Here is a 13,157-nt window from a genome sequence, read left to right as displayed (position 1 = left end):
TCCTTGTCGACCTTGTGGCACGGAGACAACATGTCCTGAATATACGAGATGTACGGCTCTGTGGAAGTCTGAGCGCGAATTGCGAGCTCCTGCTTGGCCGCTAGTTGTCGTCCCATAGGTCTCCCAAATAGATCGCGTAATTCCTGCTTACAGACGTCCCAACTTGTCAGATCTGCCTCATGCGTCTAGAACCAGAGTAGCGCAGTGCCCCGCGAATAGAAGATGAGATTCGCAAACATAATCATCGGGTCCCACTTGTTAGTGTGGTTGACGCGCTCATACATTGCCAGGCATTCATCGACATCCGCGCCGCTTGTGCCGTTGAATGTCCCGGGGTCACGAGGGTGCAAGAGATTGACCGGTGACGGGCCTTGCTCACACTGTGTCGCTTGGTCGGTCATTGTGGTGGCAGCAACGCACCGTCCGCTGCGAAGATCCAGTTCCCGGTGTTGTAGCGAGCTTACCCCGCACATCCAACAAAGATGTGACGGGGAAAATATATATACAATGGATGTATTTACAAGGTGAGGCGCACAAGGCTACAGCAATAGTTCAGGAGAGCGCGTGCACACCAGAAAGCCACGTCGTCGTCGTCGTCCAAGCACCGACCACACGATCGCCGCTCGTGACAATATTTTGTATAACCATACCATAAATTACTGTGACCTCAAAATGTGTTGAGTTTAGTGGCTTGTGTACAACGTAAAACCTGTTACGTTGTTAAGGGTGGAATGCCGAACTTATATAAAGCCTTTGACATGTGTATATTTGGCAGCCTTTTTTTTTAATGTGGCGTAACTTTCACGAAAACTTCTATACTGTATCCTTAAGGTGTTTAGGAGTGCACGAAGAACATATTTCACAGGTTGCACCTTATAAAAGTGTAAGGGTGCATGAATGTTCTATTTTGGCTGGTAAAGATTATTATGACAATGTGAAGTTATGTTTTCAAATCACTGTCTTCATATAATGCTCAATGAACAATTACAGGCTTCTCGGAGCTAATACGAGAAAGATCCAACCCTGACAGCGTTGAGTTTTCGAACTGAATGTTTTATTCTCGCTCTGCTCCAGCCGCGCGGTCGAATGCCAACTTCTCCCTCCTTGACGGGCGCCGCATGCTGAGGCGCTACAGGGCTCCCCCCCCCCCCCCCATAGAGCGTAAGCCATAGGTGTCGGCCACTGAACGTGCTTGGATGTGGGCATCCAGACTGCAAATGGAAGCTCCCCGGACACGAGAGCGGCAATGTATGCAGGTTTTAGTCGATCGGCAGCCACGACGTCTTCACGGCCGTTGATGTCCAGCGTGAACGTCTTAGGTGTACGATCGAGTACGCGAAATGAGCCATCATAGGCTGGTGTGAGTGGTGGCCGTATTTGGTCACGCTGAACGAAGACGTGACTGCAGTCATGCAGATCCTGGCTGACGAAGACAGACTGTGGGTATCGGTCGGCAGCAATTACAGGACCAAGGTCGTGAAACGTGGTGCGCAGCTCTCGAATGTACGTGGTGGCATCATGAGTGGAAGTGGGCGACAACGGCTCACTGAATTCCCCTGGGAGATGCAGCGACACGCCATAGACTAGTTCGGCTGATGAGCAGCCGAGATCCGTCTTCAATGCCCAGAAGTACGAAGGGGAGGTGATCAAGCCAACGTTCTCTTGGCTGGTGAGCAGTGAGGGCAGCTTTCAGATGTCGATGAAGCCGTTCGACCGTGCCATTGGCGGAAGGATGGTAGGCAGTCGTGTGGATGGGTCGAATGCCCAAGATATTGGCAAGTGCGGTGAAAAGGGCCGATTGAAATTGACGACCGCGATCGGTGGTGACGACAGAAGGGCATCCAAAGCGTGATACACAACCGTTTGTGAAAGCCTTAGCCACTGTCGCTGCTGTAATGTCGGAAATGGGAAACGCTTCCGGCCATCTGGTGAAGCGATTCACACATGGCAGTAGGCAAAAGGCACCTTGTGATGGTGGAAGAGGGCTTACGATGTCGAGATGGACGTGGGAAAACCTTGCATCGGGAGGTGGAAAGGGGGATGGTGCCGTGACCGTGTGACGGTGACTTTTAACACGCTGGAACTGAAGGCAGGTTCGCGCCCAGCGTCGGACGTCAGCATTGATGCTTGGCCAAAGGAAACGAGATGTGACTAGCTTCTGGGTCGCACGAATACCCGGATGGCTCATGTTGTGCAATTTATTACCCTGTGGAGTGACAAGGTGGCCTAAGAACTCGATTGCAGCGACGCCGAAGACGCACTTATTGGGATTAATGATGAGGCCGTAATCATCCAGAGGGTGAAACAGGGTGCGCAGGTATTCTTGATGCTCACGGCCCGATGAGCTTGCGACCACGAGGTCATCAATGTGGTGAGTGGCGGAATGATTCACCGGTGACTCTCTGGTGTGCGGCTTCGTGATGTTGGGGAAGTCAGCGAGTATTTTTGCATACGGCGAAGCGGGTGTCAGAGCTCGAAGCCTCGTTGACGAGGAAGTGCAGAGTATACCGTTGATGGATCTGCGCGTGTTGTGATCGATGAGGCGATGAGCATGCATGTCCACAGCAAGGTTGAAAAAACTGAGGAATGTCAGCTCCAAGAACAGCTTGCGAGACGTCAGCGAGGATAAAAATTCAGTGGAACGTACGGCGTAGTCCAAGGTCAAGTGTAGAAGAGCGTTCGCCGTATGTGGGAATGGCGGAGTTGTTGATCGCTTGGAGTGGGCAGGTCTGTTCATTGCAACGGCGATCTGCACAGGAGGCCGGTATGACGCCAACCTGGGCTCCTGTGTCGACGAGGAAGCAAGCGCCAGTGATCATATCGGAAACATAGAAAAGGCGGCATGGCTTTCGACCAGTACCACTTGCCGCCGTCAGTGGCCGGTCGTCGCATTTCCCGACCAGGAGCAAGGGCGAGTGCACTTGCGAGCAGAGGTCCCAAATCGGCGGTGGTACCAGCACATGGTCGAGGACGAGCCGTCCCGTGGCACGTCGGTTGTCTGAAGTCCCGGAGAGCATGGAGACGTCGAGGAGCGACTGTGGAACTGGAACCTGGATGCCGATCGGCGATGCGCAGGTACGAAGTCATCAAGACGTCTGACAAGGGCATCCAAACGGTTCTCGATGCTCGCGAGCGCGGGGTCTGCAGCGGTGGCCGGTGGCGACGTGGTCACGGCGTTGAGGCTATGTGCCCGCGAGTAGTCTGCCACTCGATCACCCATTTCAGCGAGCGTGTCTACTGGGACATCTCCTGCAGCGACGAGGACCGGGACCATGCTCTGCGGTAAGCGCTGGAGGAACAACTCACGCAACAGCTTCTCCTCTTGAGGGGCGGAGGTCTCACCAATGAACTGGCGCATGCGTCGCAGGAGCTGGGATGGGTGACGGTCACCGAGCTCTGTGGCCGTGATGAGCTGTTGGAGTCTGCTGTGTTCAGACTCAGACTTGAGGGAAATGATAGCTTCCTTCAACGTGTCGTATACGGATAGCTCGGGTGCGGCGAAGCTAAAATATCTGCCAAGTCTTCGGCTACGTACGGAGGTAAGGAGGACACCAGATGCCAGTACCTGGTCTGTTGGCTGGTGATTTGCCGTAGACGGAAGTGCACCTCGACCTGCAGTAACCATGTGCAGGGGCTGTTTGGCTAAAATGGTGGCAGGTTGACGTGTTGGATCGCAGCCACCGCAGCAGTGCTAAGTCTGGCGTCTTCTTGGGCGTCAGGACCGGTAGGCTGGGTGGAAGAGCCGGCGGGATCCATGCGGGATGGTTGGGGTTGCGTGTTCTTTATCGGGTCACCAATAACTGTCGGAGCTAACACGAGAAAGATCCAGCCCTGACAGCGTTGAGTTTTCGAACTGAATTTTTATTCTCGCTCTGCACCTGCCACGCGGTGGAATGCCGACTTCTTCTTCCTTGACAGCCGCAGCATGCTGAGGCGCCACATGCTGAGGCACTACAGGCTGTTCACTAACACACGAGGGCATGCATAATAGATTTGGCAAATGACCGGAGATGACCACGCATTTAGGCAATCACAATGACGCTTACCATTGCCCCCGAGCGGTGCCCTCTAACATGTCGCTGTAAATACTATTTAGGTAGCTGTTATTACATCTCGCCAAGTGGTCTAGAAGTCATAAAAAAATTAGAAACAAGTTGTGCTACTTGTCATATGTTTGCTGTCTTGTGAACACTTTTCTATGATGTATTTACTACTTTACTCTAAGATTATAAATTGGTCGATGCTAGTGTCGGGTCCATGCCCAAATGTTGATAAGGCCGCATCGTATTCTTGATGTAGTTTATTTTTTAGAGAATAGAGTTTAACGCTGTGAATTCCACCTTCAAAAATAGCGTATCTCCGAGGGTAACATGCATCTCGAGGGGTGTAAGGGTGCGAGTTATTGACACACAAATACATCCTTTTAGGTGTAAAATGGTTTAGAGTGCACGTCGCCCATAGAAGCTCTTATGTATAACATCTTATTTATATAGAGCAGAACTGGCAAAAAGCTTAATTAAGGCTTGCGTTGGGGCGCTTCGTGTGTGCTTTTTTCGTCCCTGTGTATATTTAACTTTGAGCACTGCTTTAGAAGTACAAATATTCTAAAATCCCGTTCACACCACTCAAATCGCCTTGTATTGAAACGGCAACGCATAGACGTTGGTGCTCTCTAGGTCGAAACGATAAGCGCCACCGGAACGTGTTATCAACGATGTCAGTAAGCAGATAAACAGAAGACACTAAAGCGTGTGGCTATCTGTGTAACTAGGCGGCGTATTATTTACGAAGCAATATTTTCACATTAGAAACCTTGAAAACATTGCTTGCGTGACGTTAATATTTCGTAAGTACTGAAGCGTGTTTTTAGCGCAATCATGCAGTAGACAAGGTTTTTCTCAACACAATCGCATCGGTCATGCAGAAAGTATAGCTTAAAAAAGACACCTCCCTGCAATTTCTGGCCTAAAATGTGCCAGAGTTTTTCGCACATACGCTACTTGGGCACAGTTCACTTGGGGCCATTTTAAGTATTACGTTCTGATTTTTTGAGTGAATGGCTAAGCCTGAAACGGTTCATGGGTCGATTTTGATTGAAATCGAGAAATGCATTTGAGGTTAAAAGACACAATTTCAGAAATTCTTTGCAGCCAAAAGTACATCAATTCGCTACATCATATTGACATCAATTATACATCAATTCGTACATCAATTATTGACAATCAAAGATCGCCTTTGATCCCCGTCGCGGTGCACCCCGTCCTGCTTCTATGCCTTGCACTGCGACTTCTACGGCGGAGTAGGGTGCTGCCCTTAAAGCTTCGCCTACCTAACGTCTCCGTGGCACGCAGTTCAAATTTCATTTTAGATGTTCACATAGACGCCACTACTTCCAATTTTGGTGCCGACGAGGTGCCGAACTTAAAGGCCCTATATAGTAAAAGTACCACCATCTACTCTTTCCTCCGCCATCTCTTCTCCTAAAGCGCTTGTTTTTTTATTACTTTTTGCTTGCGCAAGCAAGTCGACGGTGGCACACCTTGAAAGTCCACGTTGAAGCTTTCAGGCCGGGCGCGCGCCGCCGCCGGTGACTGCGGCTGCGCAGAGTGACTTTCAGCATGGCTCTGAGGCGGAAAAAAATACAAAGATGTGAAAGCGCGCGCTATCATCGTCCAATCGGAAATACTGGAGAGAGAGAAGCGGCATTGATCAATGGATGGTGGAGCTTCTCTTATATAGGGACATCAGCCAAACTCGGAGGCTATTCCTCAGTTTGGCGCTTGGGTTCACGGTGTTTGATCCCTTTGCTGCGCTACAATGTACTGTAGAGCTACGCGCAGCTACTATGTGCACCGAGCGACATGAGTAGCACATTCCACTTATCTAGCGGAGAATTTATCTCTACGACAATCACACAGTCTCCAACAGTCGAACAAACTTCATCTTCTTGTTCGTTAGTGCGAAAACGTCGTCATTGCGCATATCAGATAAGTGATAAATGCCGCACTCCGGACTTGCGTTTGAAGGATTGCTAACGCAACCAGCTGCGACCCTGACGGCGACAAACCTCGAGTGTGTGAAACTTTGGATGCAGAGGATTGTTCGTCAGGTGTTCGCAATCGGGCCTTGGGTCACGTCATTCCCAGATACCAAATAGAGTAAGCTGTTGTCCTCAGCAATCGTACTCATCCCGACACCCCGCAGCGGCCACGGTTTCTGCGCTACGTTGCAGACGCAGCTACGTGCGACTGTAGTGGTTACGCATGTGCACGACATGGCTGGAGTGCGCGCTCGCGCTCATGTGCTCCAGTCTGGCAGAGCTACGTGGTGCGGACCAGCTTTGTCCTGCACGAACTTCACCGACAGATAGTAGCCGCATCCAAATTGCCGTTTTTTACATAATAGCTCAATACGGAGCGAAGCCTGCCAAGACATCTAGACAGGAGCGACCAGGTGTGACCGCGCGCTGGAAAGTGTATCTATGATTTGATCTTAAGGTTCGTGTGGTTCGAGGCAAGTCGAATGTTCAAAACTAATCGAAATTAGTGAGAACGCACGGCTGCGACACTGATAAGCAGTGCGGCCAAAGTTTCATTCCTATGCGGGCGGACGCGGCCGAGTGTTACCAGACAAGGGTCGGTGATATGACGATATTACTACTTCTGGAAGTGCGTAATTCTTATGAAAAGTCGAAACGCAGATTTTCGGTTCCTTCAGCCTGTTCAATAAACTGCGTCAAAAAATTGGCGCGTATCTGCGTGCTTCGCTGCAAATGTCGTCGAAAGACGATAGTCTTTTACCGGCCGTACTACATGAGTGCTGGTCTGATCCGCGGCCACCCGTGATGCTGTTCTCGTACCATTTCCGTCCTGGCATGATAAATGCAATGGAGGTTTGTTTGAACAGATTTCATTTTACCGCATTATTTCATCAAGCGGCCATTTATGTTTTGCCCTGCCTCAGACAGCGCTTCCTTTATGTTGAATCGGCCACATCTGGCTGGACGCCATCTGGCAATACATCGGGAAACATGAGCTTGTGCAGAGGGTTTCCTTCCTTCATAGCAGAGGGCGCTCGTCGGCGCGCAGTCGGGGAACGTCGTTCGTCGGCGTGCATAGCATGGCATTTTCAGCGCAGCTTAAGAAACTAGGGTCTTTAGAGTTACGTATCTATGTATTTTCTATTAAAGGAACACACCTCCTAATACTTACCTAGTGATGTTGCGCCTCAGATATGCGTAATATTTACTTTGTGATCGATAACGTTCACAAGTATGAACAGCCGTACCAGTTTAAGTAGTGTGGGTGGTAAGCAAGTGGTCCAACTTTGGCCGGGTGGCTGAATCGGGTGACAGACAGACAAACAGACAGACAGACAGCCAGACAGACAGACCAAATTTTCATCGTTTAAGTTCCCCAAGAAAGACTATCGTCTTTAAAATATCCACAGTATCACTACAAAGAAGCGCATTAATTCGAACACCCTTCATGATAGATGTCAGCTATTGGCCAATAGCAGCCGCGCACGGAAATATGCTATGATGAAATATGGCAGGCCCTACATGATTGAGAAGCCTTCTGTTGAAAAGAGCGTTTTAAAAATGTTACTTCGCGCTCCTCTTGCTAGCTCCACGCGCCGCGCACGACTGCAAAATTTGGCCGAGCGTACGCTATCCGCAATGGTGGTTCAGAACTCCTCTAAATGTAGTCATTGTATAAAAAAATCACGAAGGAAGTTCGTCGTGTGTCGGTGCGTAGGGTCTCCTTAATTTATTTCGAGGAGTAGCATAACAGATAGGATGAATAGTAAGTACAGTGGCGTCTGGGTATGAAATTTATTGCCAAGGGCATCATTAGGAAATTTTAAGGGTTTGAAATCATGATCGGTTTTACAGTATTCCATAACACGTTTCTATCGAGGGTATCATTAATAATAGTCATACTTTCTGTTCTTTCTTCTATTTGGTGCTCATGTTCATGCAGCTTGTGTTCATTCCTTAGGGTATCGACCCCGCGGACTTTTGGGACCCCGATGAATATAATGACTCGAATGTAAGTAACCTGCCTGTTTGCTTCAACTTTGAATTCGTGGTATCTAAAGAGTAACTGTTATGGGGGATATCGGCCGCATGGCAGCACCGCTGTGTCACAAACATCATCATCGGAACTGGGCTCACGCGCCCGGGAAGCGCAATTCATTTTCCAGGGCAGCTGGGCCCTCAGACTGTGGCGCCGCCACACGGGAGAACATGAACCACGGCGGCGCCTCGCGTCTGTTTGTGCCTCGGTGGCCGCGGTGCCGGGCGCCGACGCGAAGCGGCGCTCGTTGGGGTGCTGCAGAGGGCAGCGTAGCAACACCCCAAATAAAATACTGCTCCAGTCCGGTAGAGTGCTCCCTCCCTGATAGTGAGATTATATTTGGATTATCACAACAGTGATGCCTTTATTTAGGAATAGCATCGATCTGTTAACAGCAGCCACAGTTGTGCCTACAAGTCTGGCAGGTGACAGTGGTCTGCATTTTCCCGCCCTTCGGCTATTTCTAAATAAACGAATACGGTTTGGATGATCCAAATATAATCTCACTATCAGGGACAGAGCAGTCTACCTGACTGGAGCAGTATTTCTTTATTTTGGGTGTTGCGGAGCGCAGCGTAGCAACACCCCAACCAGATTGTACATTATTGGGTGAGTGGATCCACCGGAGGTCACGGCAAGCAGAGAGGGTGAACCAAAAAACACAGTAATTTGCGGTGGCGCAGCCATCGCCTTCTTCCGAAGCTCCAGCCAATCCGTTGTCTCTGCAGACCTACAGACCGGTGGCGGTGACGGCGGCGCCGAGCTGTCGTCTGCTCGACGCGCCGTTTCTATGGGTGTTGTAAGGGTCTTTGTTCTGTGCGCGCGCGGAAACGACATGGGAGACCCTAATACGGTCTTCAGAAGAAAAGCTACAAAAAGGAATCATTGCCTGGGTGGAAGAGGTCACCGCTGACAAGCGGCCATCTACAACGCCCTGAAATTTCTCGTAATAAAGTTGTTTTCTCCTCTGTGCGCGCGCGGCCGTGGCTGCTGTGGCGTTCGGGAGAAGGCGACGGTGGCGCCACCTGGATTTTCAATAAAAATGCCTCGTCGCAGAACCCTTGCTGGACCCACTCCCCCAATCGAGTACACTCTACCCCAACGACCGTCGCTTCGCGTTGGCACCCGGCACCGCGGCCACCGGGGCACAAACAGATCCGAAGCGCCGCCGTGGTTCACGCTCTTCCGTGCCGTGGCGCCATATTCCGAGCGCCAGCTGCTCTTGAAATTTAATGATGCGCCCGGGCCACGCGCAGCGAGCCTGAGGTCGGAGCGGCGATCAGGAACCTGGACGGCAGTTGGTCTGGGCTCTTGAAAGTAAAGGTTCTCCTTTGCTTGTCTCCGGCAGTCCGTGTCATCAGCTGGAGCCTCAGCTGGCCACTGGCTCTGAAGCCACAGTCCTGAGCCCACATTTGGCGCCCAACGTCGGGCCAGCTGGTGGTTCTCGGAGATAGGCATCGGGGCTTCTGGTTTGTTAGCTGGTGTTTTTGGCGTTTTGATGATAGCCGTTGTGGCGTCTTTCGTGGTTGGGTTACCGCTTCTTGTGCGGCGTTATTTGTGAGCACGTATCTTTTGCGTCTTGTTTGCCTGGTTTGTTTTGTCTGTTTTTCCATGGAGACTCGCTCTTCGGCGCGCAAGGCAGTCTCGAAAGAAGAACAGTAACCCGGAGTCTCGATTATGGCTGGAGCTGGCGCCGGTGAAGCCGGGGAGCGACAAGACGCGATGGCCTCGTCAGCGTTGGGCCAGATCGCTGCGTTGTGCCAGACTTTCTGGAGGACATAACCGTTGCCATGCGCACGGGTTATGAGCGCGCGCAGCCCATGGCAATGACAAAGTTGACGTTGGACGTTCCAACGTTTAGTGACCACGACGCCGGGAAATCGGTCACTGATTTTCTTGATGAATTGGCCCTTTACAGGACAGTTTAGGGAGTCTCGGAGCTTTACATGCTCAAACGAGTCCTGCCGGTTCTACTTCGAGGCACAGCGGTAGAGTGGCTGCGCCTGCAGCCTCCGTTCCTGTCCTGGGACCAATTCGTCAAGGTGTTCCGAGCCAAATTCTTGGCGGTAGACTACGACTACCGCCTCCGACGCGAGCTAGATTCCCGAACACAGCACCCAGATCAGGATCTGCGTGTATATGTTCGGACCATGCAGGAACTCTTTCAACGAGCTGACCACAGCGCCACCGAGTACTCTAAGGTACCAGATGTTAAATGCGAAGCATTTCTTGGCAAACATTTGCCACTTTGACAGTATCTATCTATCTATCTATCCATCTATCTATCTATCTATCTATCTATCTAGCCCCCTACGTCTTGGTGCTCTCATGGTAGTATCGTTAACTTGGTATTTACCAAAATTGGTATACTATGACTAGAGTGAATGACGAACATAAATGATAGATAATGAGAGAGAGAGAGAAAGAGAAGAGAGAGCAAGGTGAGGAAAGGCAGGGAGGTCAACCAGAAGAGCATCCGGTTTGCTACCCAGCACTAAGGGTGAGGGAAAGGGGGAATAGAAAGAGTAAAATAGGGCGAGAATGAGTACTGAGTACACGTGGGACGATGTACAGGGACACTATAAGTGGTCTCTTAAACTGGAGCACTTCAAATACTGTACTAATGCACGCATCGCTTTTTGTGCCAGTGACGGGTGTAGCCACGGTCCGAGTATCTTTGACTCAGAGAACGGTCTCGAGTCCAGTCGGTTTAAAGTGGTCCTGAGAGAGAGGCGTTGTACATCGTAGCGAGGACAGGTACACAATAGGTGCTCGATGGTTTCCTCGCACATACAGGAGTCGCACATCGGCCTCTCGGCCATTCCCATACGGAATTAGTAAGCGTTCGTGAACGCCACTCCCAGCCACACACGGCACAGCAAGGTTGTTTCGCCGTGGGAAAGGCTAGATGGCTGTTATGGATGTAGCAAGGGGTCCAACTTGTACAATCGGCAATTGAAGGCATTTGAACTCCATAAAGCTTGTGACTTTCTACGTGCAAGCAGACGAAGTTCCCTGGCAGTGTCCATCCTCGCCAAAGGTATTGTACACGTCTGGATGTCTTCGTGGGCAGATCGGGCAGCCCTGTCAGCAATGTCGTTGCCGATGATGCCACAGAGAGCAGGAATCCACTGGAATACTATGATGTGTCCTGTTTCCAGAGCATGGTGATGTACTTCCATGATGTCGGATATCATCTGCCCGTAAGTTCTGTGACGTAAGCCTGATTGATACTGTGAAGGGCTGCCTTAGAGTCACAGAATATGACCCATTTCTGTGCCGGCTCTTCTTTGACGTAGGTCACAGCTGCATGGAGGGCTGCAAGTTCTGCTGACGTCGATATAGTCATATGTGATAATTTGAATTTAACTGCAACTTGCTCTGTTGGAACGACGAAGTCAGCAGTTGAGCTGGTACGTGAGGTCAAACCGCCGGTATATATATATATATATATATATATATATATATATATATGTAGTCATGATATGTCTGGTGATATAATAGGAGCGTCAGTTGCCTCAGAGCCAGTGATGGATGATTGGCCTTCTTGGTGATACCGGTAATAGTAAAATTCACTTGAGGCTGTCGCAGGCACCACAGGGGAGATGAAGGCTTCGCCGCCGGTGTAAAAGTTGACGGTATACACTCTTGATGGGCGCTAATCACTTTTGAAAAGGTCGCTTGAGGTCTCTCCGCTGGTAGGGCAGCTAAGTGATGGTCGGGGATCTCTGACAGATGACGAATGTGCGCTCTGAGGGAGTCGGCAGCTACGTGTGTCTTGGTCGTATGGTCTCTCGCGATGGGTATTGTTGCTGTAGTTGAGATGCACCGAGGCAGCCCTAAACACGTGCGTACGGCTTGAACTTGTATGCTCTCAGAGCGCGAATGTTCGTCTTGCATGTAGTTGATAAAACTGACAGACTGTAACGAAGGAGTCCCAGGAACAGTACCCTGGTGCACCCCAAATGAAATAGACTGGTGCACCCTAGTTTTTGCCGCTGAGAAATTTAAATACCTGGGCGATAGCAAATAACTTCTTCTTCAGGTAGACGCAGTGAGGAGTCCACGAGAGGCTGCGGTTGATGATGACACCCAGAAAGCGATGCGTCTTAACATAGGGAACAGCTTGACTATTGATTGAAACAAGATACAGGGACATTTGTTTGCGCGTAAAGCCAACCAATGTGCACTTTTCTGTAGACACACTGAGGCCTTGTTCTCGTAGATAAGACGCCGTCATGGTTGAGATGCGCTGAAGCCTGGCCCGCACCTGAGGCCGTGTCACTGCAAAGGCCCAGATGCAAATGTCGTCGACGTATATAGAGACATGAACTGTCCGCGGTAAAAATTCCACAAGTCCCACCAAGACGAGGCTGAACAATATAGGGCTGAACACTCTACTCTCCAGCACACCACGGCAGATGTAATGTTCCAAATTTGGGCCGTCTTCAGTCTGTAAGAAAAAGCACCTCTCGGTCAAATAGTCCCGAATCTATTGAACATCCGGCCACCAACTCCCACAGCCTCAAGTGAGTTCAATATGGCCTAATGGGCGACGTTGTCGTATGCTCCTTTGACATCGAGAAAAAGTGCAACTGGTAGGCGCTTGAGGATTTTCTGTTCGTGGACCCAGGTAACGAAGTCAATATCATGGTCGATGGACGAGCGACCTCGATGAAAGCCAGCCATGGCACCCGGATAGATGTCGAATCGCTCGAGGTACCATTCTAAGCGAGCAAGAATGATTTTTTCCATCACTCTGCCGACGCAGCTCAAAAGCGTAATCAGACGATATGATGATAAATCAAGCGGAGACTTTCCAAGTTTTGGAATGGGGATCAAGCGGCTCGATTTACATTGTTTAGGAACAACGCCGATTCGCCAAGACTCATTCTAGTAGTTGAGCAGCTCACTACGTGCGTCATGTCCAAGGTGGCATAGGGAAGCGTACGTGATGCCATCTGGTCCTGGTGATGAAGAACGCCTGCAGGTCGCTAACGCAGCGTCGAGCTCTTCAGCTGAAAATGATACGTTCATTTCTGATACACGTGCCTCAGGGACACCATTCAGTGCCGCGTC

At 50.4% G+C, this 13,157-nt stretch overlaps 1 protein-coding gene across 1 annotated transcript in view; it reads left to right on the top strand.

The window, feature by feature from the left end:
* LOC119439969 (neprilysin-like) overlaps nt 1-9,468 on the top strand; it is a 500,589-nt gene extending 491,121 nt beyond the window's left edge. The window contains exons 14-15 of the mRNA XM_049662689.1: nt 8,001-8,051; nt 9,427-9,468. Of these exons, the coding sequence (XP_049518646.1) occupies nt 8,001-8,051; nt 9,427-9,468 (93 nt within the window). The remainder of the gene's footprint in view (nt 1-8,000; nt 8,052-9,426) is intronic.
* The last annotated feature ends 3,689 nt before the right edge of the window (nt 9,469-13,157 follow it).

Source organism: Dermacentor silvarum, chromosome 2, assembly GCF_013339745.2.
Source record: "Dermacentor silvarum isolate Dsil-2018 chromosome 2, BIME_Dsil_1.4, whole genome shotgun sequence".
NCBI classification, from domain to species: Eukaryota; Metazoa; Arthropoda; class Arachnida; order Ixodida; family Ixodidae; genus Dermacentor; species Dermacentor silvarum.
This window is presented reverse-complemented; position numbering and strand designations above follow the sequence as displayed.